This window comes from Dendrobates tinctorius, unplaced genomic scaffold (assembly GCF_039654945.1).
Source record: "Dendrobates tinctorius isolate UK_male_01 unplaced genomic scaffold, ASM3965494v1 ptg000010l, whole genome shotgun sequence".
In the NCBI taxonomy this organism is placed as follows: Eukaryota; Metazoa; Chordata; class Amphibia; order Anura; family Dendrobatidae; genus Dendrobates; species Dendrobates tinctorius.
The window spans coordinates 17,165,166-17,192,258 of record NW_027361678.1 but is presented as its reverse complement, the minus strand read 5'-3'; the positions used below and the strand labels follow the sequence as shown (position 1 = coordinate 17,192,258).

The following is a 27,093-nucleotide window of genomic DNA, read 5'->3' as shown; positions in this document are numbered from 1 at the left end:
AACATATGTAAAGAGAATCTGTAGCACTAGAAAACTATTATAACAAAAAAGCCCAATACCTTACAGTATACAACATTAATGGCGGTAACCTATTATAATGATTACCCACCATGTTAATGAGTCGTTCCACTCCATAAGCATAGATATATACACAGATAAACACGGAGTGACTGAATCGAAAAGGAATTTTAGTAAAGTATAACAAATTTTATTATAACAATTGTGTACAATAAATATTCATAGCAAAATTGCACATATCTAGCTGACACCAAAAATCAGGCGGAAAGGCGGATGGGGGGGTGACACATAACCCACTGCACCAAGAAATAGCACCATACTCTATGGAAAGCCCAGATGGTATATAGATAAAGCACTGCTGCCTATAATAATTAGAGTGAAGTCACAGCCATAATGGGTCTGAGAGGGCAGCAAGCTTACTGTAGAAGGCTAACACTAATGAGAAGGAGTAGCGGTACGCACATCCCATACCCAGCATAATAACGCCATAGTGGCAAAATTTAAACCACAGGGGGAGCTTACCGAAGGTGCCCAGGTACCCCAGAGTGTGCAGTGGGTTAAGTGTTATCCGCCTTTCCCCCTGATTTTTGGTGTCAGCTAGTTATGTGCAATTTTGCTATGAATATTTATTGTACACAATTGTTATAATAAAATTTGTTATACTTTGCTAAAATTCCTTTTGGATTCAAAAATTTTCAGGATTGAGAGTCCTCAGTAGTTGATACCATTTAATGGCTAACTGAAAAGATGGTAATACATTGCAAGCTTTCGAGACTACTCAGGTCTCTTCATCAGGCTAGACTAATACAAAATCTGAAGTCACATATTTATGCACAATACAGCCTAGAAAAAACGCAATAGATAAGACAAGTGACGTGAAGCAGAACTATCAATATGGGAGAGGGAGAAACATAAATATAAACATTGGACCAGTTCATAGATAAGGAGTCTGGATGTTTTATGGTCCTCTGATTGGGGTCTAGTTCTGTGTTGCCCCGCAAGGTTTTAAAAGGAAATTCCTTAATTGATGTAAAAAGACATAAATCCATGCGATACATTCATTCCAGCACTGAGAGTGTCAAAGTTCGTCATAACTTTGTACTCCCAAACTCGTCTCTCTCTCTGAGAATTGAAGTTACCTTTCAATACCAGTAATTTCATATCCACGCTGCTGTGATCAGGGATACAGAAATGTATTGCCACAGGTAGATCCATTCTTTTTTCTCTTATTGTGTGACGATGAGAATCTTTTGGATGAGAATCTTTTGGATTCAGTCACTCCATGTTTATCTGTGTATACAGCACTAGAAAACTGTTGTAATGCCTAGAGATATTAGAAAACTCAGTTGCGTCCCCAAAGAGAACGTGGTATAAATATAGGACGCATCTGCGTTCCCAAAGTTGCACGTGCGCCGTGACGTCATGACGCTCTGGTGGGCGGCGTTAATGCGGCCTGGAGGACAGATGAGTGACAAAGATGGCGTCCAGTCGTTCAGTACCATGGGGGGAGCCGGAGGTGCGATTCCTGATATAGGAGTTGGATGCACGGGGCTACGAATGTGCAAGACACACCCGTCCCATGCTCCACAAGAAGCGGGTACTCTGCAAAATCCGGAGAGGCCTTATGCGGAACTCTGGCATCGAGCGGACCACCACGCAGATCCGCAAAAAACTAGCTGATCTGCGATACCGCTCCAGTCAGCGCATCACCAGCATCCGCACAGAAAACCAAAGGGGACAGGGTGAGTGTTTTTGACCAGATCTGAAGAGGTTCTTTTTTTGTTTGTTTTGCCATTTAGGAACTTTACATCTGTATTTTCATAAAGAAATGTAGGCCTTTTTATTTTTTTTTGGCTTGACATTCCTTTTGTATGATGAAATATGTTTTTTTTCTTTTTTTTTTTTTAACTCATGTCGTGTATGTATGATGTCTATGGACGTGCACAGTCTGTCAGGGCAGGAGGTTACTTACCGCACCATAACAGACTGTGCACGTTGTGCCTTTGAACAGTGTCAGCATGTAAACACGTAGAATGATGTCGTAAGCTTTCAGCATTGGTATAATACATAAAAATGCTGGTACATTGTAATGTATTATACCGAAATTGAAAGTGAAATTTAAATAAAGTGTGAAGGCAATTTTTTTTTTTTTTTTTTTAAATAATCATATGTGGCGCCCCTGAGGGTTCAGTTGCCACAGAGGTACTGCACCTCCTCATGAGGTGTGGTACCCCACCATCCAGGTAAGGTGGAGACACCTGACCACACTCCAACACCTGCATCCCACACAACATAGTAGTGTAGCAAAGCACCCTTTGGTGGCTCCCTGCTTGGAACACGAAGCGTGCTGGGAGGTGGGTGGAGTTTAGTTTGCACCAAAAGAGCGGGAAGAGTTTAGGATTGGGTCAGTCTGACTAGGAGTCTGTGAGAGAAGATCCCCTGAGTGGGATGGATGGATGAAGGAGGTGCTGCAGTCGACCTCAGTGACCTGAGACTGCTGGCACGGGAAAGAGATTCAGAAAGCCTAATTCTCCATAAGAAAGATAGTTTTGTACGGAACGTAAGGAAAAGAAGAGAACTAAGGACTAGGGTTAGAGCAGGGCCCTTCCCCAAGTTCTAAGTGCATGGCCGGGGTCCGGTCTCCGAGGTTGTAAGGATACTAATGGTCCTGCAGCAGACACCGGAGGAATAGAAGTTGTCACCACTTTATTCCCACACAAGACTTGGGGCAGGGGCGTAACTAGAACTGATTGGGCCCCATAGCAAACTTTTAAACGGGACCCCCTCAAAGACACACCCCCTCAAAGACACACACCCTTCAAGACACACCCCCTTCAAGAGGCAGCCCCTTCAAGACGCACCCTCTTACCGATAATGCATACTAGAGTTGGCTGAGTGGCTGGCCTGGCATTAATTAAGCTGAGACAGTGAGGGCTGCCTGCCTTCCTCTGCGCAAACCGACCTCCAGGAACTACATTTCCCAGAGGTCCATGAGGCAGGCAGCTCTGCAAAGAGCTAATAGACAGTGAGGGCTCAGGGAAGGGGCGGGACTGAACTAGTCGGAAGCAATACACTGGCTGCAGTGCTTCGCTCCGCACAGCAGGCACAGAAATGCAGCGTAGGCTGCGAAATCATAGTGTACATTTTTTTCCCACCGGGGCCCCGGATCCCCTACACTACACACACTGGGCCAGCGGGCCCCCAAGACAGCGTGGCCACAGCAACCGCCGGAGTGCCGCAGTAATGTACCGTATATACTCGTGTATAAGCCGACCCGTGTATAAGCCGACCCCCCTAATTTTGTCACAAAAAACTGGGAAAACTTACTGACTCGCGTATAAGCCTAGGGTGGAAAATGCCGAAGCTACTGGTAAATTTCAAAATTAAAATGGGCCCCATAAGATACTCCATAAAGTTCATGATGGGTTTCATAAGATGCTCCATACAAAAATATGCCTAATAATGCTGCACAGTGAATAATGGTGGCCCTATAACATGCTCCATAATAACATATGCTCCATATAATGCTGCAGTGATTAGTGGCCCCTTATAATGCTGCACAGTGATTGGTGGCCCCTTGTAATGCTGCACAGTGATTAATGGCCCCTTGTAATGCTGCACAGTGATTAGTGGCCCCTTGTAATGCTGCAGTGATTGGTGGCCCCTTGTAATGCTGCACAGTGATTGGTGGCCCCTTGTAATGCTGCACAGTGATTAGCGGCCCCTTGTAATGCTGCAGTGATTAGTGGCCCCTTGTAATGCTGCAGTGATTAGTGGCCCCTTGTAATGCTGCAGTGATTAGTGGCCCCTTGTAATGCTGCAGTGATTAGTGGCCCCTTGTAATGCTGCACAGTGATTATTGGCCCCTTGTAATGCTGCAGTGATTAGTGGCCCCTTGTAATGCTGCACAGTGATTAGTGGCCCCTTGTAATGCTGCACAGTGATTAGTGGCCCCTTCTAATGCTGCAGTGATTACTGGCCTCTTGTAATGCTGCACAGTGATTGGTGGCCCCTTGTAATGCTGCACAGTGATTATTGGCCCCTTGTAATGCTGCACAGTGATTAGTGGCCCCTTGTAATGCTGCACAGTGTTTAGTGGCCCCTTGTAATGCTGCACAGTGATTAGTGGCCCCTTGTAATGCTGCACAGTGATTACTGGCCCCTTGTAATGCTGCACGGTCATTAGTGGCCCCTTACAATGCTGCTGCCGCTGTCTAAATTAAAGAAAAAAGAAAACCTATATAATCACCTCGTCCCTACTGCTGCAGCTGCTGCTCCTCAGCGTTGCCGGCCCTGCACAGTGACTGTTCAGGCAGAGGGCGCCTGCTAACTACGTCATGGCGCCCTCTGACCTGAACGTCACTGCCAGAGGAAGCAAGACAGCAGAGTGATGCGCAGCGGTGGAACGGGGGACAGGTGAATATGGCTCCCTCCGTTATACTCTCCTCTCCTGCATGTCTCTTGCAGCCTCCCCCCCCGTGCTTATTCCATCTCAGCGCTGTTTTTCCTGCTTTCAGTGTCCACGTGGTGCTGCTCATTACATATGCGCATATGTAATGAGCGCATGCTGAAAGCAGGACGAACAGTGCTGAGAAGATGGAATAGGCAGGGGGGGCTGCAAGAGACATGCAGGAGAGGTGAGTATGTACTTAATTGCACTACCCGGGTAGCGCCGATCGGAGCCGGGGACCCGGGCCCCTATATAGGCCGGGCCCCAAAGCAACCGCTTCGGCTGCTACCCCGGTAGTTATGCCAGTGACTTGGGGGCACAACAGCAACGTGAGTGAGCCGGGACTAGGTAGTAAGGAGTCCCCGAAGCAGGCTACAGCTGTCTGCCGTACAAGTAGAGTTCATAGGAACATCTGACAGGAGGAACTCCAGTGTAACTCAGTACTGTGAGTACTTCAAATAGGCGCTAGAAGGGAGACGTTCAGAAAAGGCATATATGTTGGTGGAGTGGTGGAACGGAGTACTTCATCTTGCCTGGAGGTTGGCTGAGCCCCTGACCTGGAGGACACGCACCGAGGTGGGCACCTGTATGCACAACAGACTGTGAGTAAAGCTTTGGAACTACATGTCCTGGTGTCCTCCGCTTATTCCTGCGCCAACCCACTCAGCACTGCTACATCTCTGTGCTTTACACTGCACCATTACGCTCTCCTCACTAGTTCTCCATCTACACTGCCCTGGGACTACAGCCCTACCTGTGGAGGGCTACACCATCATTGCTGCACCACACCATCTGTCCCAGAGGATCTGTCTGCAGCATCGGCTTAACATCTTCATTGCTGAACACCACAGGTGGCGTCACAAATCATTCACTTATAAACTTTAATCATCATCATCCACACGCTCAACATTTCCCCTTTTACAATGGACGCCCAGGGCCACGGACCGGGTCACAGCTACCGTGACATCTCCCATTGAAACCAACGGGCCTGGTACCGAGTACCCCACTGCCCTGGGTGAGGGCGATCCACATGCACTTCAAAATAATTATTAAAAAATTTTAAAAATTTTTTAAAATTAAAAGAAAAATTAACTTATAAATGTTAGGCAAGTAGCAAAAGAAAAATAAAGCAAAAAAAAACAAAAGTTGTTATTGCAGCGTCCGTTAAAAACACACATGTAAAAGAGTACCCCATAAAATTATAATTAGGGATAAGCAAGTATACTCGTTAGGATTCGTTACTAGCTGAGTTATGTGGTAATAGAATACTGGTGAGGATTTGACTACTCAACTCACAATATTCGGCACAGCGCTGTTTTCAAAATGAAAAAAAGCATTTAACATACAGATAGCGATAGAATGTTTTTCCTATCTCTAGGACCACCATCAACCCCACCGTCTCAGGCAGTACCACCATCAGCCCCACCATCTCCAGGGGATCCCACTGGTCCACCATCAACTCCTTCACCAGCTGTCAGCACGCCCCCACAGGCGATATTCTCACCAGCATCACTCCGTGGTGCCAGAGTCACTGCCATCGCTGCCCTCATCCGCCGGTGAGATGCCAGCAGGGCCTGAGCAGTGGGGATTTCTGTTGATGAAAGGTGCATGGTTGTTGTTTTAATACTTACGGTGTTGTGGCGGATCAGTTCCCTCTGGTGAGGGGCTAATAGCCCACCCAAATGCAGTGACACCACCGGCTAGGGGACAAAAAAAATAAATATTACATGACAGCCCTCCATACTTTCCAAACCCAAGGATCCAGTCCCCCTTTTTTTCATCTAATAATATGTGCTTAAATTACCGGATGGAGAGCCTGCACCGGTATCACGGAGTGATGCTGGAGAGGTTCTTGGCGGGCCTACAACAGGGTGGCAGTCCCAATTAGTCTTTTTTCTTCTGTTGACAGTTAATTTTTTTTTGGTTAAAAAATTATGACAAATGTTTTAAAAAAATATATAATACATTTATTTAAAATATATAAATATATATTTTAAGTTTATATACGCGGCTGTGTCGTATTATTTCTAAATAATGGGCTAGTTGGGCACACGTCTGGTGCATGTGTAATGTGTTTTATTTGCGCACACAAACTTTCACTGGCGTTCTACGGCCATCTTTCCGTTTTTAGTGCTAGTGTGACCGCGGCCTATAAAAGAAATGGTGTCCTTTTTGTAACATTATTTTTTTTTTTACCCCATCACTGCTGGTACTCCCATGACTGCTGGTACTCCTATGACTGCTGGTACTCCCATGACACCCATTATATCTGGGCATCTTGAACTTCTGTACAGCCAACATGGCGGCCATGACCAGCCCTTAACCCTTCCCATTACCCCGTGTGTGCTGAGTAGATTAAAGTAGATTAAAGATAAATATAACATTTTTATTTTTGAAAAAAATAATTTTGAAATAACAAAAAAAACCCAAGTAAAGCAGATCAATATTCAGTAGAAAAATAACATTTTTATTAAAATACAAAAACAATTTAAAAAAACTAGACACAACAGAAAACTTTACAAAATATTTCCCCTACTACAACTGATGGTAATATGTTTCATTGTCATTACCATGTTGCCTTGGTGGTGTATAAAAAAAGGGTGGGGGAACAAGGCTTGGGTTCTGCTGAGGGTCTCTCCCCCTCCTCATAGTTGTTTCAAGAGGATTGTGCGGCCAAGAGTACAGCGGGTAGTGATGTTTGTCCATGACACCAGACGTGTCAGTAAGTTTTCCTGTTGCCGCTTGACTCAACGCCTCTAGCATTACCCTTTCTACATGAACACGCTGTATCGGATCTAATGTTGGTAGCTTTTCATTCGCATAGTAAGCAAAGCCGGTACTCTGTGGTTGGTTCTGCGGTGTAGTTAGGACTTTTGTTGCAAGTTCTAAAAATTCAGGCGTAGCCGAGGTGGGGGCCTTCCTTTTTCTACCAGAAAATGTGAGTCGCCTCAGCACAGATGAGGATGGTGGCTCTACAATTTCCTCCTCTTGTACCGTTGCCATGCTGTCTTCTTCATGCGTGAGTGACGGAGGTGTGATGACAGCCTCTTCTGTGTCCTGCGTGAACAGAAAATGCATGTTACATCACAAAACAAAGGTAATTTATCATCACACTATAACACCCAAATACAGCAAAGCGTGTCCTTCCACGGTATGAAAAATGGTTAGGCCTAAACAGGAAAAGATGGTTCCTTATCAGTACATTAAGGGATTAGTTTTGCTATGTGCTATATTTATCCTTTTAAATTGAAATTTTCTAGTCAACTAGGACATGTACATTGCAATGTTTATTAGAAGAAAACAAGGTACTTACATCTCCGACAGGGGAGTCCAGCTGGATCACAGGGTCAGGTGCCAACATAGAAGTCATTTTTCTTGGTACTTCTTGGTCCCTTGTGAAAGCAAGAAGATCAAAGTAACACAATTTGGGGACATATACGTCTTCCGACCCGGCTCCTGACTTGCTCGAATTCTCCGCTTTGTTCAGTTCTTTCCTGTATACAGTGCGGAGGCCCTGAATCCTTTTTTTGATCACTGCCTCATCAACTGCCTCATTGGGATAATGTTTTTTTGAAAGCTCAACCAGTTTTGGATACGCCTCCTTCTTTTTCATCCTGTTGCTGTAATCTGCCGACTTGATTTTCCACAAGCAAGGCATCGAGTGGTACATATCAAAGAAGTCACGCAAAAAATCTTGCTTATCGGCCATCTGAAATTAAAAAAAAAAAGGAATCAGTGAGAACGGCCCAATACATGCAACATTTGTTATATTTAAAGGTACGATTAAATAAAATACATAGATGGCCTACAAATGTAAACACAGCTAGGATCATAAAATGGCGGTGGTGGGCGCGGCAGGAAAAAAAATGGCTGCCCATCCTAAAGCGGACCGTACAATAGCTTGTTGTTTTAGCATAACCTCAATGGAGAATAGTTATGGCGGGGGTGGGCGCGTCAGGAAAATTGAAACAACCAAACGTGGCTATTTAACAGCATTACAAAAATGTGTGATCGAATTACGATTACATACAATACATAGATTACCTACAAATCTTAACGCCGCTATGATCCCAAAATGGCGGTGGTGGGCGCGGTAGGAAAAATAAAATGGCTACCCATGCCAAAGCGGCCCTTAGCTTGTGGGGGCATCAAATACATGGACAATACAGTTATTGCGGGGTGGGCGCGGCAGGAAATTTGAAATGGCCAAACATGGCTATTTAACAGCATTACAAATAAGTATAATCTAATTACCATTGAATGCAATACATACTGTAGATGACCTACAAATGTTAACGCAGCTAAGATCCTAAAATGGCGGAGGTGGGCGCGGTAGGAAAACAAAAATGGCTACTCATGCCAAAGCGGCCCTCCATTAGTTTGTGGTAGCATAAACTAAATGGACAATACAGTAATAGCGGGGGTGGGCGCGGCAATAAAAATGAAATGGCTAAACATGACCTTAAAAAAGCATAAAATGCCTATGGAAAGCATTAAATAATTGTACAACATAGTTAAAATAACATATAAATGATAACTGTCCGATAAATGGAAATGAAATACAGAGCGTGTGATGGTGGCGGGCACGGCTGGAAAAGTACAATGGCTGCTGGATATAAAAACATATCTAAATGTTGAATAAAGTTAAAAAAAGTTAAGTGCCACAAAGATTGTAAAAAACACAGTGCCTACCTTACAAGACAGAGTTTAAAATTCCTGAAGGAATAGATCAAAGGAAAACGCAATAGCGGCCCAGACTGGATCACAGAAGTAGGAAAGCAGAAGGCTTGCAGGACACAATATGGAACGCTGCTGGAATATCGTATGAACCACAGCGCTGGAGAACAATGTAAGGTAGCGCTAATACGTCGCCTTTTATGACGTCCAATCACAAAGCGAGAGCTTACCAGTGACCACCAATCTGTGCAGAGGGGCGTGGAAAAGGCTACGCTCAATCATGCCTAATGAGGTCTGAGTCTGTTAACAATACATGTTGTGTGTCAGGTCCCAACTACCGCCGTGGTCGTTATACGGATCGCTGATCGCTGCTGTGTCTTTTAGTAGATGTGCCTGTTTGACAGCCAACTAGCGACCATGTAGCGATGCACAAACGATCTTTGCCAGGTCGCGTCGTTGTTGTGATCGCTGGTGCGATCGCTTAGTGTGACGGGGCCTTAAGATGGCTCTAATCCTTCATTGGAGTCCAGCTGTGTTTGATTAAACTGATAGGACCTGATTTTCAAAAGCACACACCTGTCTATATAAGACCTCACAGTTCACAGTGCATGTTAGACCAAATGGAAATCATGAGGACAAAGGAACTGGCCAAGGAGCTCAGAGACAGAATTGTGGCAAGGTATACATCTGGCCAAGGTTACAAAAGAATTTGTGCAGTACTCAAGGTTCCTAAGAACACAGTGGCCTCCATAATCCTTAAATGGAAGAAGTTTGGGACCACCAGAAGTCTTCCTAGACCTGGCCGTCCAGCCTTACTGAGCAATCGTGGGAGGAGCCTTGGCGAGAGACTTAAAGGGAAGGTGCCATCCAAAAAATTTTTTTTCAGCAATTGAAAAAATGTAAAGAATTAATGTTTACATTTTCTTAAAAAATATTATCATTTGTTTTTAATTTTGCAAAATATGAAAAATAATTTTAAAAAGTTTGGCATTTCCACTTGTTAACACTAGGGGGAGCAGCTACTGAAATCTGGCACAAAAACCTATGACATCTATAGACACAGTGAGCAGCCATTTTGATGGGGCTTGCAAAGTTACTGACTGTCTTTGCATGTAAAGTCTGGATCAGAACAGGCCATCAATCAGCAGACATGTTTCCTGGATTTCTGTGGAGCAGACAAGCAGACGGTCCATCCATGTGAATAAAACACAGCGCTCTTTGTACAATCCCTGGCACCGAACAACGCGCCCCCCACAGACCAGCACACTGCTCTCCTGAAATACTCTGTGCTGCTGTCGCCCTGCTCCTTCCACCATACATCAGGCCCCTGTCCCCTCGGTTTCACACATCGCCAGGACGGGATCTGAGGAGAGGACAGCAAGATCACTGTGGCCGAGCTCCACACATGCATTAGGGAAATGGGAGAAAGTTCCACAAAGTCAACTATCACTGTAGCCCTCCATCAGTTGGGCCTGTATGGCATAGTGGCCCGACGGAAGCCTCTCCTCAGTGCAAGACATATGAAAGCCCGCATAGAGTTTGCTAAGAAACACATGAAGGACTCCCAGGCTATGAGAAATAAGATTCTCTGGTCTGATGAGATGAAGATAGACATTTTTGGTGATAATTCTAAGTGGTATGTGTGGAGAAAATCAGGCACTGCTCATCACCTGTCTAATACAATCCCAACAGTGAAACATGGTGGTGGCAGCATCATGCTATGGGGGTATATTTTAGCTACAGAGGCAGGACAACTGGTTGACATTGAAGGAAACATGAATGCGGCCAAGTACAGAGATATCCTGGATGAAATCCTCTTCCAGAGTGCTCTAAACCTCAGACTTGGCCGAAGGTTCACGTTTCAACAAGACAATGGCCCTAATCACACACCTAAAATAACAAAGGAGTGGCTTCAGAACAACTCTGTGACCATTCTTGACTGTCCCAGCCAGAGCCCTGACCTAAACCCAATTGAGCTTCTCTGGAGAGACCTGAAAATGGCTGTCCACCAATGTTCACCATCCAACCTGATGGAACTGGAGAGGATCTGCAAGGAAGAACGGCAGAGGAGCCACAAATCCAGGTGTGAAAAACTTGTTGTATCATTCCCAAGAAAACTCATGGCTGTAATAGATCAAAAGATGCTTCTACTCAATACTGAGCAAAGGGTCTGAATACTTATGACCATGTGATATTTCAGTTTTTCTTTAATAAATTTGCAAAATTTCTAAATTTCTGTTTTTTTTCAGTGAAAATGGGGTGCAGAGTGTACATTAATGAGAAAAAAATGAACTTTTTTGAATTTACCAAATGGCTGCAATAAAACAAAGAGTGAAAAATTTAAATGGGTCTGAATACTTTCTGTACCCACTGCATGTAAACTTTTGAGCACAACTATATCTCCCTTTCCTGGTGTATATGTCCATAATCCAGTGCCCATCCTGGTATATATGTTCCCCGTTCTGCCGCTGTTCTTCCTTCCTACCCTCCACTCCCTCGCCCCGTCGTGTTCTCTTCTGTAGATGGCAGCTGACTTTAGTGTGCAAGGAATAGGAGTGCATAATGTCTCTGCCTTGTGCCCCCAGTCACGTCCATGCCAATGTCAACAGTTGGCCTCTGATTTGCTGGTGGCATTAATTGCGGAACAGGGACCCAGAGGATGCACATATAGCCGAAATAGGTGCTGGCATCGGTGGGCTTCCCTCTTGCTTGAGCCCAGTAGCACTCTCTGCGTCTGTGATCATTTCGGCCCTGTTCCTAGATAGTATCCCACAGATGTGATCTAATGAGTCCATACTAGAGCTATTTTTTATTGTTTCTGCTGGCATTCAGAAGGGGTGATCTATAAGTTACTGATCGCCAATACATGCCATAGCGCTGTGCATGTGTCAACAACGGGAGTAATTTGCTGCACATGAGGTGAATCGCCCTCCTTATTTTTAGGTTCACTCACAGGTTTAATACCTAATATTACTTTGTTTAGTGGCCTGCAATCACTATGTACTGTATGTTGTTTAAGCAGCTATTTGTCCCTATTTGATTGAGCCCCAGTGTGCTTCATTATATGTTTGCCTGCAGGTATATCCCTTAATATTAGTTTTGCACTGTGCACTTTATACCTATTATTGGGATATATAGTATATATTATTATGAACAAATGGCAATGAAATTTTACTGAAGGTATTATTTATTGTAAGTTATAACAACTACATATTCGCTGTGTGTGGACTTATTTTCAGTGCTGTCCCGTCCTGTGCATGAGACATTCTGCTTGTTTTTTACATGGTTTTTATTATTTAAAATTTAAATAAAAATTATTTTAATGGATCTCTTCATTTTTTGGTCCACTTTATTATAAGCAAGGACTTTGCGTTTATCTTGAGCTGAAGTGCCATTTAATATATTTAATTTTGGTCATTTTTGATTGATGGTATGTGTCAACCACAGTAGACAATTCCTGAATCCCAGTAGAATTCATATGAAGTCAAATCCATGAACATGCAAACAGCAATCATGGCAGTCCTAAGCCAGACTAGCCTTTTACTTACGGCCGACCTGCACATTGTCTTCTGGTGGTGTACCCCATGCTATATGGTCATACAACGCACAGATGCCCAAATTGGTGGCATGGACTGATGGTGAAGGGTCAGCATGGGACAATGTGTCGGTATGAGGCGAAGGGACAGCATGGGACGATGTAGTGTCATAGAGCAATGTGGCAACCTGAGGCTAAGGAGCATCAAGTGGTAAAGTGGGTCAAGTGGCAAAGTAGCGGCACGGGGCGATGTAGAGGCACTGGGCGAAGAAGCATGAGTTGTCTTGAAGAGTAACTGACCTAGGATTAGGACTAGGGTAGGGTTAGTCTTAGAGTTAGGGATAGGAGTAGGGTATGGTTATTCTTCAAGCTAGGATTAGGACTAGAGTAAGGTTATTCTTAGAGTTAAGATTAGGACTAGGGTATGGTACGGTAGGATAGGCTTAGGGTTAGGATTAGGACTAGAGTAGGGTTATTTTAGAGCTAGGATTAGGACTAGAGTAGGGTTATTCTTAGTGCTAAGATTAGGATTATGGTATAATTAGGCATAGGGCTAGGTTTAGGATTAGAGTAGGTTTAGACTTAAGACTAGTATTGGGATTAAGGTAAGTATATTCTTTTATCTAGGATTAGAACAAGAGAAGGGATAGTCTTAGACCTAAGGATAGTACTAGGGTAAGGTTAGGATTAAGGCTACTTTCACACTTGCTTTTTTTTGCAGCGCGTTTTTCCTGCAAAAAAAAACGCATGGAAAAAACGCATACAAACGCATACAAATGCTGCGTTTTTTACAAGCATTTTTATGCGCATGCATGAAAAAAAACAGCGTTTTTATGCGTTTTTATGTGTTTGTATGCGTTTTTAGTGCGTTTTTACCGCGTTTGCGTTTTTTTCCAACATTAGTTGGCCTCACCAAAAAAATCAAGATAGGGTTAGGATTAACACTAACCCAAACCATGACTTTACTAACCCTAACCCTAACCCTTAACCAAACCATACTAACCCTAACCTTTAACCAAACCCTACTAACCCTAACCCAAACCCTAACCCTAAACCCTAACTAACCCTAAACCCTAACCCTTAACCAAACCATACTAACCCTAACCCAAACCCTAACCCTAAACCCCCTTAACGAACCCTAACTCTAACCCAAACTCCTAATTTCCATTGTCTAACCAATGGTCAACAAAAAAACACATGCGCAAAAAAACGCATACATGAGCATGCCAATGCACACGTATGCGCACCCATAGACTTACAATGGGTGTCTTGCTGTAAAAAAACGCATTGCGCGCGCATGCATTTTTTTGAGGCCAGTTGGACGCCCAAAAAATGCAACAGGATGCATTTTGTGCGCCCGAGCGCACACCACTAAAAAACACATGCGCGTAAAATGCATACAAACGCATGTGTATGCGCACATAAGCACATCCCATGCAAAATATAGGAAAAAAAAGCGCATGCATTTTTTAGCGCTAAAATACAGCGCAAAAAAACGCAAGTGTGAAACCAGCCTAAGACTAGGTTTATGCAATGTGTCGGCATCGGGTGAAGTGACAGAATGAGACTATGTAGAGTCATGGACCAATGTGGCAACATGAGTCGAAGAGGCGGCAAGTGGCAAAGTAGCTGCGCAGGGCATTGTAGTGGCACGGGGCAATGTAGCGGCACAGAGTTATGTGGCAGCACGGGGCGATGTGATGGTACGGGGCAAAGTAGCAGCATGGGGCGAAGTAGAGGCATGGGGTGATGTAGAGGCATGGGACGATGTGGCAGCAAGAAGCGATGCAATGGTACGGGGCGATGTAGCGGCACAGGGCAAAGTGGCATAAGTCATCTGTGAAGAAACCAGATTATATCTAAATTACCCAGACAACTATGCTTAGCAAACCAAGAAGAATGAACTTTTTATCTATGTATGTTGGCTTTTTGATTTAAGTGTTGATTTCTGGTTGGTCAAGAAAACAGACTTTTGTTCATGTAAACATGCAATATTAACTTGTAAGCTGATATCTGATATAACAGTGTGCTCTTATCCTTGATGAATAGTGAGGACTACTGATATGCTATTTACACATTGTCTAGGCCAGATAGTTTGTTGATTTTTAAAAAAAACAGAGGAGGAAAATCTAGGCAAATAGATTATATAATCAAACAAGGCAACTTGGTCATCACCATTCTTTCCCTTATCTGTGAGGCTGGACTGAAGGACACTGGTTAAATCTAAAATAGGTTACATGCCTCTGTATAATGAGACTGAGACGGGGTGAGTGAGGGAAAGCCAGGAATTCAGCCAAGACATATACATCCACAGGACCAAAGACAGGACAGCAGCGAATGTCATGGCTCCATCCTGAGGGACACTGATCTATGATTCTACAGGAAACAACCTAGGGGTTTTCAGCTCCGGTTGGAAGAATACAGATCATCTGCTCCATTGACAATCGCTGAACCATGGATACGTTTGGAGAAAGCCAGGATTGAGACCCGCTGGTCGCCTGGCTCCATGGAGACGTTTGGAGAAGCCAGGTTGTGACTTTTGTGTCAACTGGCCATGTATGTGTGAGTGAGGGCGAGGGCCGTAGTCATGACCAAGGACACTGGGGCTTTTGCCCCCTGGCCTCCCATCACATGAAAACAATGTCCATTAGTCAGCATACCTGTGACTTAAGGTCCAGCATCATCTGGATCCCTTCTAAGCCACTGAAGGCTGTCTGAAAATGGTTTTGCATGAATTGAGTCACAGTCCACTTTAACTTTCAAAATGACAACTTTACTGTATTAATTTCGCAGCACATCCAAGTATTTCACAGCATTAATCACATGTTCCACATTTCACATCTCTTCCTCTTTCCCTGTACTTCTCTCACTGTCACACAGCATGTTCCCGGGTCGGACCGCCTCATATGGTTCCTCAGTATCCTCCCTGTTTAGCCCTGCAACAGTTAGACACTCCTCTGCCTGTTTCACCGCAGACATAAGATCATCTGTTCCCGAAGTCAGTTGCCACATTGCGAGTGACCTGCCCTTCTGTAGTGTCTCCTGTGGTGACACAGTGTTCTCCCGGTCCAAACTTACTGCATCTGAAAGTTCCCTCAACCGTTTTGCCCCAGATCTGAGGACATCAGCCCATGCTATAAGTTGCCACATAATGGAGCCACCTGCATCCCCGTGTTGCCACTGTTTCTGCCTTAAGCTTCTGTTCCAACCTGCTGCGATCCTCCGCTGTTCTGGCCTGTAGCTAAGGCTGGCTGGACTTCTCTCTTAAACATTGCATGGTCACTGCTACAATTCTGGACACTTAAGTCCGTGCTATAATTCTGGACGCTTAAGCCCATGCAGGGGGTTTTGACACCGTGGTCCGTCTGTTTTCCTATCAGGAAGTCCTCCCTATCTTAGCTGCAGTTGACCCCTCCTAAATTAACTAGTTCCTAACTCTATGTACCTGTCTCTATAGTATCCTAACATGTCCCCTCTAGTGGCTGAACTTAGCACTGCACATTCCCTTCATAACTATATACATATATATGGCAATACATTTATCAGCATAAGGAATCATAATATACATACAGCAACATATACATTTAAATACCAAAGGAAAGGATTGGAGTATTACACAGTCCCTGTACTCCCCTTACATCTGGACTGCATGGACTGTCATCTTCCTACGCTTGCCGTTACCTCCTCTCTGTACGTGCCACAGGTGGGGAAGCCAACCCTGGGAGCTCTGACACAACAGCTGCCATTATCCCGGTGGGTCAGCAGAAGGGTGAGACTCTGTAATATGCACCATCTTGGGGTATTTTGCTGGGACTGTTCTACGTGTTACCTGCCTGTTTGTGGTTCAATAAAGCATTGCCACACTGTTTTACCCTCACCCTATGTTGTCTGAGTAGTGTTATGCCCACGTTAACGGGAGAGAGGGTGTTAGGCGAGACAATCCCTGGTCCATGTGGTTCCAGCTAGCGGACTTGGTCACCCACCAACCCCCCCGTGTCCCCACATTGTCCTACTGCGTAATTGACCTCTGCGCCTTCTACCTGTGTAATGAGGTTTTTCTATAAGACAACGTTGACTTTGCACAGATTGAATCATCAGTGCAAGTTTTTTTTTCCTTTTTCCACACTCACTGACAGAAAGCAGAAAGTTATTTCTAACATAGCCACCAAAGTCAACTCCACAGCACAGGCTCGCTCATTCATGCACACGCGGCGTCTGCACACAACCTCCTGATGGTCTCGCTGGGGAGACATGGGGTCCCTAACAGAGCAGCTATTCACACAGGGCTTGGCCGGGGCGAGGAAACATAATATGGACGTCTGCGGCGCAACTGAATATTGCTGATTAGGTGAACGCATTTCCCTCTCGTCCAGTCACCTCGCTCCGCTGCTCTGTGAGTAAGAGTTATACAAGCTGCAAGATCATTAATGCTGCTCCACCTGCAGGCCACAGGGTCTGCTCTGCTCACAGGCACAGGTTATACACGAGAGCGCAGCTCCGAGGTGATCAGACCGGCTACAGCCAAACTTTATATCAGTGGAGAACCGGACACGGACTCTTGTGGGATTGGCAATGACAAGTTCTTCTTCCCACCTTGTAAATCATAGAGGAGGTCATACAGTATATAAACCCAGGATCAGCACCCCTAGGAGTACATTACTGATTAGAAAATGACCCCTACACCAATCTTCTTGGTTATATACACCACAAATGGAGGAAAAGGGCCCATTGCAAAGTGGAGATTATTCTTAGACCATTGCAGTAAGTGACAGCGAGCCACAGCAAATAAGCTTATGTAGACTGCTGCAATCTGCATAGGCAGCAACCGAGATCACAAGCTCAGCAGGCAATGAAGATAGTATTGATTCATTTCTGCACATGATTCTGTCTTACTTTATTACTGACAGGTGCTTTTACATATTTCCTTTTTTTTAATCTAACTAGACGTAGGGGTAACGATTAAAACTTAGGCCAGGGTTAAGTTTAGGGCTAGGATTAGGACTACAGTAGGATTTGTCTTAGAGCTAGGATTAAGACTAGGCTAAGGTTAGTCTTAGAGCTAAGGATAGGACTAGGGTATAGTTATTCTTAGAGCTAGGATTAGAACTAGAGTAAGGTTAGTTTTAGAGCTAAGATTAAGACTAACATACGGTCAGTCTTAGCTCTAATAATAGGACAATGGTTAGGCTTACGGCTATGATTAGGACTATGATAGGGTTGGGCCTGGGCTAAGATTAGGACTAGAGTAGTGCAATTCTTAGAGCTAGGATTAGGACTAGGGTAATGATAGTCTTATAGCTAAGATTAGGACAAGAGAAGAGATAGTCTTAGACCTAAGGATAGTACTAGGGTATTTGAAGGCTTAGGGCTAAGTTTAGGACTAGAATAGGGTTAGGCTTAGAGATAGAATTATGACTAGAGTAGGGTTAGCATTTGGATTAGGATAGTGTTAGTCTTGGGGCTAAGATTAGGACTAGGGTATGGTTAGGATTACGGCTATGATTAGGACTATGGTAGGGTTAGTTTTAGTGCTAGGAGTAGGACTAGGGTATGGTTAGTTTAAAACTAGGAGTAGGAATAGGGTAGGGTAAGCCTTAGAGCTGGGCTTAGCATAGGACAGGTTTAGTCTTAAAGCTAGGATTAGGACTAGGGTATGGTAAGGCTTAGGCCTAGGATTTGGACTAGAGTAGGGTCAGGCTTAGCTCTAGGATTAGAAGTATGGTAGGGTTAGGTTTAGGATTAGGACTAGGGGACAGTAAGTCTTAGGGCTAAGATCAGTACTGGGATAGAATCAGGCTTTGTGCTAGGATTAGGACCAGAGTAGGGTATGGTAAGGCTTAGAGACAGGATTTGGAATAGGGTAGTGTCAGACTCAGATCTAGGATTAGGAGTAGGGTATGGTTAGGGCTATTATGACTAGGGTCAGGATTAGGGCTAGGATTAGGAATAGGGCAGGGTTATCCTTTTAGCTAGGATTTGGACTAGGGTAAAGTAAGGCTTAGGACTAAGATTAAAACTAGGGTTGGTTTAGGCTTAGGGCTAGGATTAGGACTAGGATAATGCTTAGGGTTAGAACTAGGGCAGGGCTAGTCTTAGATCTTGGATTAGAACTACGGTAGGGTAAAGTTTAGGGCTAGGCATAGGACTTAGGGTACAGTCAGGCTTAGAACTGGGATTAGTACTAGGGTAGGGTTAGTCTTAGAGCTATGATTAAGACTAGGGTAGGGTTAGTCTTAGAGCTAGTCTTAGGACTAGGATAGGGTTAGATTAAGGGCTAGGATTAGAACTAGGGTAGTTTATGGCTTAGGGCTAGGATTAGGAATAATGTGGGGTCAGGTTTAGGGCTAGGATTAGGACAAGGGTATGGTAACACTTAAGGCTACGATTAGGACTAGGATAGAGTTAGGTTTAGGGCTAGGATTAGGGATAGGGTAAGATTAGGTTTAGGGTTAGAATTATAACTAGAGTAGGGTTAGTTTTAGAGCTAGGATTAGGACTAGGGTAGAGTTAGGCTTAGTTTTAGGATTAGGACTAGGGTAGAGTCAGATTTAGGGCTAGGATAAGAACTAGAGTAGGGTTAATTTTAGAGCTAGGATTTGTACTAGTATAGGTTTTTAGAGTTAAGACTAGGACTAGGGTATGGTTGGGCTTAGGGCTAGGATTAGGACTAGGGTAGGGTCAGGCTTAAGGCTAGATTTAAGACTAGAGTAAGGATAGTCTTAGACCTAGGATTAGGACTAAGGTAGTGTTATGCCTAGGGCTAGGTTTAGGACTAGTGTGTGGTTAGGTTTAGGGATAGGATTACAATTAGGGTAGGGTTAGGATATGGCTTTTATTAGGACTAGGGTAAAAAGTCAGGCTTAGGACTAGTATTAGGATTAGAGTAGGGTTAGTCTTAGAGCTAGGATTAGGACTAGTCTATGGTTAGTCTTAGAGCTAAGCTTAAGTCTAGGGCAGGTTTATTCTAAGAGTTAGGATTAGGACTAGGGTTTGATAAGTGTTAGGGCTAGGATTAGGACTAGGGTAGGGTTAGATTTAGCAATGTTCAAAAAGAGAAAAGGTGGCACTCACCCTCCAAATTAAAAGATTCCTTTATTCAGTCATTTGAAGCGGTTACAGTGGGAGAATAGTGGATGACTTGTGTGGATGACGGCAATTTCATGCTAAATGCGCTTCAACGGGTCCATTTTTTTAGATTTTGGGCTAGGATTAGGACTAGAGTAGTGCTTAAGGCTATAATTAGGATGAACATAGGGTCAGGCTTAGGGCTAGGATTAGGACTAGATAAGGGTTAGTCTTATAGCTATGAAATAGGACTAGGGTATGGTAACGCTTTGGGCTAGGATTAGGACAATAATAGGGTTAGTCTCAGATCTAGGATTAGGACTAATCTATGGTCAGAGCTAAGATTAGGACTAGGGTAGGGTCGGGATCAGGGCTAGGATTAGGACTAGAGTGAGGTTAGTCTTAGAGATAGCATTAGGATTAGAGTATGGTTAATTTTAGAGCTAGGATTAGGACTAGGGTAGTGTTAGTCTTAGATCTAGGATTAGGACTATTTGAAAGCTTAGGGCTAGGATTACGACTAGGGTAGTGTTAGACTTAAGGCTAGAAATAGGAATAGGGTATGGTCACAGTTACGGTTTAGGACTAGGATTAGGGCTAGAGTAGGGTTAGTCTTAGAGCTAGCATTAGGGTAGGGTTTGGTTAGTCTTAGAGCTAGGATTAGGTTTAGGGTAGCATTAAGCTTAGGGCCAGGATTAGGACTAGGGACGTGTCATGCTTAGGGCTAGGATTAGATCTATTGTAGTGTTATGCTTAGGGCCAGGATTAGGACTAGCGTATGGTCACATTTATGGTTTAGGACTAGAATTTGGGCTAGAGTAGGGTTATTCTTAGACATAGGATATGGGTAGGGTTAGTCTTAGGGCTAGGAATAGGATGAGAATAGGGTTAGTCTTCGATCTAGGATTAGGACTAGGGTACAGTTAGTTTTAGAGCTAGGATTAGCACTAAGGTAAGGTTAGCCTTATGTATAGTATTAGGACTAGGGCAGGGTTAGGCTAAGGGCTAGGATTAGGACTAGGGTAGTATCGGGCATAGGGCTAGGATTAGGACTAAGGTAGTGTAAGGCTTATAGCTAGGGTTAGAACTTGAATATGGTTAGTCTTAGAGCTAGAATTAGGACTAGGATAGGATTAGTTTTATAACAAGGATTAGGACTATAGCAGGGTTACTTTTATAGCTAGGATTAGGACTAGGGTAGGGTAGTTTTAAAGCTAGGAATAGTACTTGGGTAGAGTTACACTTAGGTCTAGGATTAGGAATATGGTAGAGTTAGGCTTAGAGCTGGGATTAAAACTAGGGTAGGGCTAGTTTTAGAGGTAGGATTAGGACTAGTGTAGGGTTAGTCTTAGAGCTAAAAATAGGACTAGGGTAGGGACAGGATTAGGGCTAGGACTAGGGTAGTGTTGGGCTTAGGGCTAGGATTTGAGCAAGGATTAGGACTAGAGTATGGTCAGGATTATGGCTGCGATTAGTACTATGGTAGAGTTAGTCTTAGAGCTAGGATTAGGACTATGGTAGTGTTTGTCTTAGGGCTAGGATTAAGAGAAGGGTAGGATTAGGACTAGGGTAAGTCAGGTTTAGGACTAGCATTAGAACTAGAACAGGATTAGTTTTAGAGATAGGAGCAGGGTAGAGTCAGGCGTAGGACAATGATTAGGACTAAGGTAGGGTTGGCCTTAGCGTAAAGTAAGTTTATAGATAGGTACATAATGTAATAAATAAACTGCAGAAAAAAATATAATAAGGTATATTGTTTTATTTTTAAATTTGGAAGGGATTCAGAGACTGTTAACAGTTCACGGGTTCCAAAAATACTTGTACTGCCCTGAACACTGGCGGCCCGCGCTGCGTCACTGCCCAGCAGCAATGTCCACGAAGGTTAGTGATCTTATACCATGTCAGGTCTCATCCAGAATTCACAGTTCTGTTATTTGCCACATGACAGCAGTCAATACTTGGCTCTTCCTAACATTGTACATAAGACTGTATTATATACTGCAGCCTCCAGTAACACACCCAATACAATCAGGAGACAGCAGACGGAGCATCGCCCTGGGAGCTGAATACCGACAACCGTCAATCACAATTGTGCAAGAGGCGATCAGAATGTAACGGGTCAGAAAAAAACATTAGAAAAAGCAGGAATGAGAGCGTCGTCTGCAGGCGGTACAACACGGGGCCTGTGCTGCAGCATATCCCGTTCCACGGCTGCCCCCTTCTAACAGCAGCAGACCCTCGTCTTATCTGCCAGGAAAATTGCAGGAAATTATAATTTGGCCAATGAAGAATAATTGTAATGTTGCTAAGTCCAGTAATGAATCTGCACTGAAATCCAAGTTATGGTCGATGCCAAAGTTCAGCATCTGGTAAAATGCGCTGGAAGCAGTGCGGGGAGGGCGGGGGGAAATTTACGAGCTTGACACGGTTTCCCTACTAGCTGTTAACCTTCTATTATTTTGCACACAACATGTGCACTTACTAATGGATTTAACACCATTTGTTCTCATTTCCCGGTGCCGCTTCCAATCGTGGCGAGCCGCATTTCACCGTGAAAACATAACACTTCCCTCTCTGCTCGCTCCCTTAAGAGGGCAATGTGTTTCATCTCTCTTTGAAATCAGCCTTGTTTTGATAGCTCTTGAGCCAGGACTCAGGAACCTGATCCTGTTCTAGGCCTTTCTGGGGATCCCTGGGGGGACGCAAAGTACGATGTCCTGATATTAATGTAATCTCAATAACGAGGATCAGATACGCATCCAGGATGACTTCGTTACATTCCTCCCCCCTTTTCCCCCAGTTACTTTTTGGAGTAATTGTGTTTTGTTCTCACGTCGTGGCATTGTGTTCGGTGTCCTGGGCCAGCCCCGACCCTCCCTACAAGGCGCTCTGTCCGGACATTACCACGAGGACGCCATGTTTGATTGATGGCGCCGCTGTCGTCTTGCATCAATTTATTTATAAGATGCAGATTTCAATCAAGGGCTTTTATTTCTACGTCCGCAGGAGCGACTCCATGTCCTGAATCCTTTCACTGGGAGAAATGAGGAAAAGTTTATAAAGTTGTGTTTGTTATTGGATCTCCCCGTAACCGAAATCAGGGGGTAAAAAAGCTAAAAAGTTACAGAGAAAGAATAAAATTTCAAGGATTTGTACGGGAAACTTGTTGGGCACATTTATTTTTATTAGGCAACTGAAAAAGTTAGTAACTGTTAGGACCTGACTGATGATGGTTTCCTGCAGTTCGGTCTTCTATCAATAAATTTATTACTTTTGCACAATTTTTTTTCAAATTTTTTTCTAATATTGAAGAGTTTATCTAATGATGAAAAAAGTAAAATATTAACCCCTTACCAGGGACACTTTGTGAAGAGCAACAGACATTTCCAGCACAACCATCTTGCTGATGCCCACCCCCCAATGATGATGCCAGTGACCGGCAGGAGAAGCAGCGCTGAATACAGAGAGGCAGTGCTGGTCCAAGAAGATTTTATGTTCCTTTTTTTTATTATTTTTTATGCCCATTAATAAGGGGTAGTGCAGAAGTGGACCAACCCCTTTAATGGTGTGAAGACTGGAGATGACTTCTATGGCTAAGCCAGACCCCTTTTAGCTCTGCATCAGGTTTGACAGAGAAGGAGAATAACTTCCGGTAGTTATTGAAGTGAGCCAGCCCCCTTCTCTCTCCTGTATTAAAGCCATGCCCAAGGTGAACTTGCAGGAACACATATCTGGTGCTGATATTTGAAAATCAGAGCAGCTTTCCTAATAAAACCCTTATGGGCAACTTTCATCTTTCACTCTAAGCACATAACTACCACATTTTTCTCCATCTGGACAACCCTTTTAAGCAACGTTACAACTACTTTTTCTCAATCTGGATGACCCCTTTAAATCGCTCTTTGTTCTGTTAGGTTGGATGAAATGTGAGAGCAACATTCATGGATGCGTTGTTCCAAGTTTTGATCTGTTTTTGGTTTGGATCCATCAGACGCGCAGAATCCGGGGAGCATGGAAATGACTTTGTAATCTGGTTATCTCGTCTTTCCCGCTCCGGCCGACATTCAAGAACAACTTAAACATTTCTTATCTGATCCATCTCCCGTTCGGCTTTTGATGGAAATAAGAGCTGAAGGCTCCGACTTTAGATCCACATCTTTAATAAATGTTCCTATGAGGACGCGGCGCGGCTTTCCTATGCCGTTGTAATAAGGCGGACTCGCCATGTTTGCACTGGGCCCCCCGGATTGGTAATGACTAATGAGCGATGGCGAGCCTCATTCCCAGAGCTTGGCCTTATCCTTAAAGTCACCTTGAGCGCACTGCTCACCCATCCTGCCTGCCTTATCTTACAGTTTGGCGGTAATTTGCTGCAGGTACATACAGGGCACAAAGCGAGACATCGGATATCAGGAATGTGAGAGATTTAGGTTATTTCCGCAAAGGATTTGCATCTGTGAAATGTTACATTCTTTAATACATAAACTTACATTTCAGGATCCCTTTAAATCTGAATTCACACAGATTGCCTCAATCAGTCTGATGAAATTGGTCAGGACTGGGCCGATAATTCATCACGTCACAACCAATCCTCATCTGTTACAATCATCCTAAACGAAATCTTTTCTGTTCCGTCTTCTAAACCCGTCCTGCAGACACCGAGCGCTGGTCACAGTCATTGCGATTGGAAGACAGAATTCTATACAGATCAGACATCGATCAGATCAAATGGCCAACGGCAAATACCAATTCCTATGGATATCGGTCCGATAGCCCAGAAATTAGTAGGATTCCAGAGTAAAAGCTTAAAGGGAGTGCGGCATAAAAAAACAAAAACATTCTTAGTTCAACAACTGAACCAATGTAAAGTATTAACGTTTTCATTTGCATTTGTTTTTAATGGTATAAAACAAAAAAATAAAATCTTTAAAAAAATTAGATATTTTCAACTTTTAAACTCTAGGGGGCGCAGCTGCTGGCATATACCGTAACTAGGGATGGGCGGATGGGTGGAAGTTCAGAATCTGGTACCTTACCAGAATCTTTTTAGCATAAAGTCAGTGTTTGGAGTCCAGGCCCAAACAACGACTGTCCGTTACGAACGCCAAACATTTCAGTTCCGGTTAGCCCATCCCAACACAGAACAGTGTAACGTTAGCTCACTTTATAACTGATCACTGTATGTAATGGTGACAGAGGGAAAGTGTAGCCCAGCACAGAACGCTGGGCTACAATACAATGGGGCTAAAGTGCACAGTTCACAGCGCAGGCAGCCGCAAGCACAGGGGGTAGGGGCACACACTGATCACAGTCTCCAAAGCCGTGTCTGCCATATTTGCTCTGACACTTACACACCAGCAAATTAAAAAAGCGGCTGACGAAATATATGAAAAATATTAAATAAAAAATAATATTACATTCTATACTGAAAACGAAAAGAAAACACAGAATGACAAATGTGCAGAAATACCCTGCAGTAACAAATATGACAGTAATCAACAAGTGCTGGTAAAAAGATGGCAACAAATACAGGGTATTTAGTCGATACTTTTTTTTGCAAAAAAAATGTATACCAAGCTACTCCACCTCGTCAAGGTAACCCTTAATGGAGCAGTCCCTATCTAATGTATTTAAAACCTGAACATATGAACAGTGTCTAAATGAACAGGATTCAGACAGGCGCTTCTGTTGTGAGTTCATTCTCTGGTTCACCAGTTGTGAGTTCCCCTTCCAGACTCCCTCTGGTGGTAACAGGAGGTAGTGAGGCTGATTTGATCGGTGGAGATCTGCCACCTGAGAATGAGGATGACAATTGGACCTCAGGATTCTCAGATTGGATTTAAAACAGCCGACGCCCTATTCAGTTGCTGGTGATTCCTTCTGGCTTGTCAGCTCTTGGTTTTCAGCTCTATTCCAGTCATCTAAAGCTAAGTTTTTCTGCTAATGTTCACACTTGATTTTGTTGGTCTATTCAGTTTTTTTGTGTGGTCAGCCAGCCCCGGCTGGGGGCTGTGCTGAATTTCCACTCTTATTTATCAGTATTTTGCCAATTTGCTTTTTGTCCCTTACTAGTTCGGTCTCTTTTTGCTCTGTCTCAGAATATTTCAGAGTGCTGATATAGTGGGAGAAGTGTTGGACATTATTTTTGTAGGGTTTTTTGCAGGTTGCAGACAGTGCCTTTCCTTTCCTTTCCTGTCTAGTTAGTTTGGGCTCCATCATTTGCTCAGCCTATTTTCCTGCCTGTGTTTGTGCCTTCATCTTGTTTCTCCATCAATACATGTGTGGGGGCTATCTATTCCTTTGGGGTCTGCTCTGGGGCAGTTAGTTTTCCCTTTTCTTGCTTTAGACTTATTTAGTCTTCCGGCCGTGACAAGGCATCTAGGTTCATCGTAGGCACGCTCCACGGCTACTGCTAGTTGTGTGGTAAGATCAGGGATCTGCAATCTGCATAGTTAACAACCTCTCTGGTTTTCTGTGACTTAGGTTGTTTTGCTTTTTTCTCCTCGGTGACCCATTCATAACACACTTCCTAGTATGGGCACGTGGTGTAAGACAGCTGGGTGGTGTGAACACTGTCCGACCGACTTGTTCACATTTGTGCATGTCACATGTGTTTTTAATACATTCTATACTGGTAAAAAATAAACAATTTTATCCACACAAAATATATAAAAAATTGTAATTCTCGAAGGGAATAAAAACTAACGCTCAATGAATGGCCTTTCTTCAGGACACTATAGCAGATTAGTTAACTGGCACTATATGGCAATATTTGGACAATGTATTGCAGAATGCGTTATCTGCACACTGTGTGAGATTGTACACTTAGAAAATATATGGCAATAATTAGGAGGACACTATGAAAATTGATATTTGGCACTATGTGGCGATATTTATGAAAACATAGCTTGAGATTAGTAATTCTGACATAACATAGTAATACTTGGCACTATGAGAAACCATTTATCACAGCAACGTATGAGATTATTTCGATAACAATATTTATCAGGACACAGATTATTTGGATACTGTACGGTCCTATTTGTCAGAACACAAAAAGATTTTTTGTGGTGTTTTTATTTATTGTACTGCAGTATTTGTATGGGAATATTTATGTTGCCACTTTATAGAACTATTCATCAGAGAATAGTACCATATGAGAGCATTTATTGAAACACGATAGGTGAAATTTGTATTCTGAATGAATGTAATTATCAGAACACTGTGAGATTATTTATTTTGGTTTTTCACAGCTGTATTAGGACACAGTATGAGATTATTTGTGCTCAGTATGGCAGCATGTATATATATATTTATATATAACTAGATGGTGGCCCGATTCTATCAC

At 43.5% G+C, this 27,093-nt stretch overlaps 1 protein-coding gene across 1 annotated transcript; it reads right to left on the bottom strand.

Annotated features, from left to right (window-relative positions):
* Positions 1-6,949: 6,949 nt before the first annotated feature.
* LOC141097934 (uncharacterized) lies at positions 6,950-8,534 on the bottom strand. Its single transcript, XM_073585466.1, has 2 exons — positions 7,782-8,534; positions 6,950-7,525 (listed from the first exon to the last, which is right to left on the bottom strand). Exons 1-2 carry the CDS (start codon positions 8,175-8,177, stop codon positions 7,004-7,006), a joined length of 918 nt encoding a protein of 305 aa, XP_073441567.1. The 5' UTR covers positions 8,178-8,534; the 3' UTR covers positions 6,950-7,003.
* Positions 8,535-27,093: the final 18,559 nt, after the last annotated feature.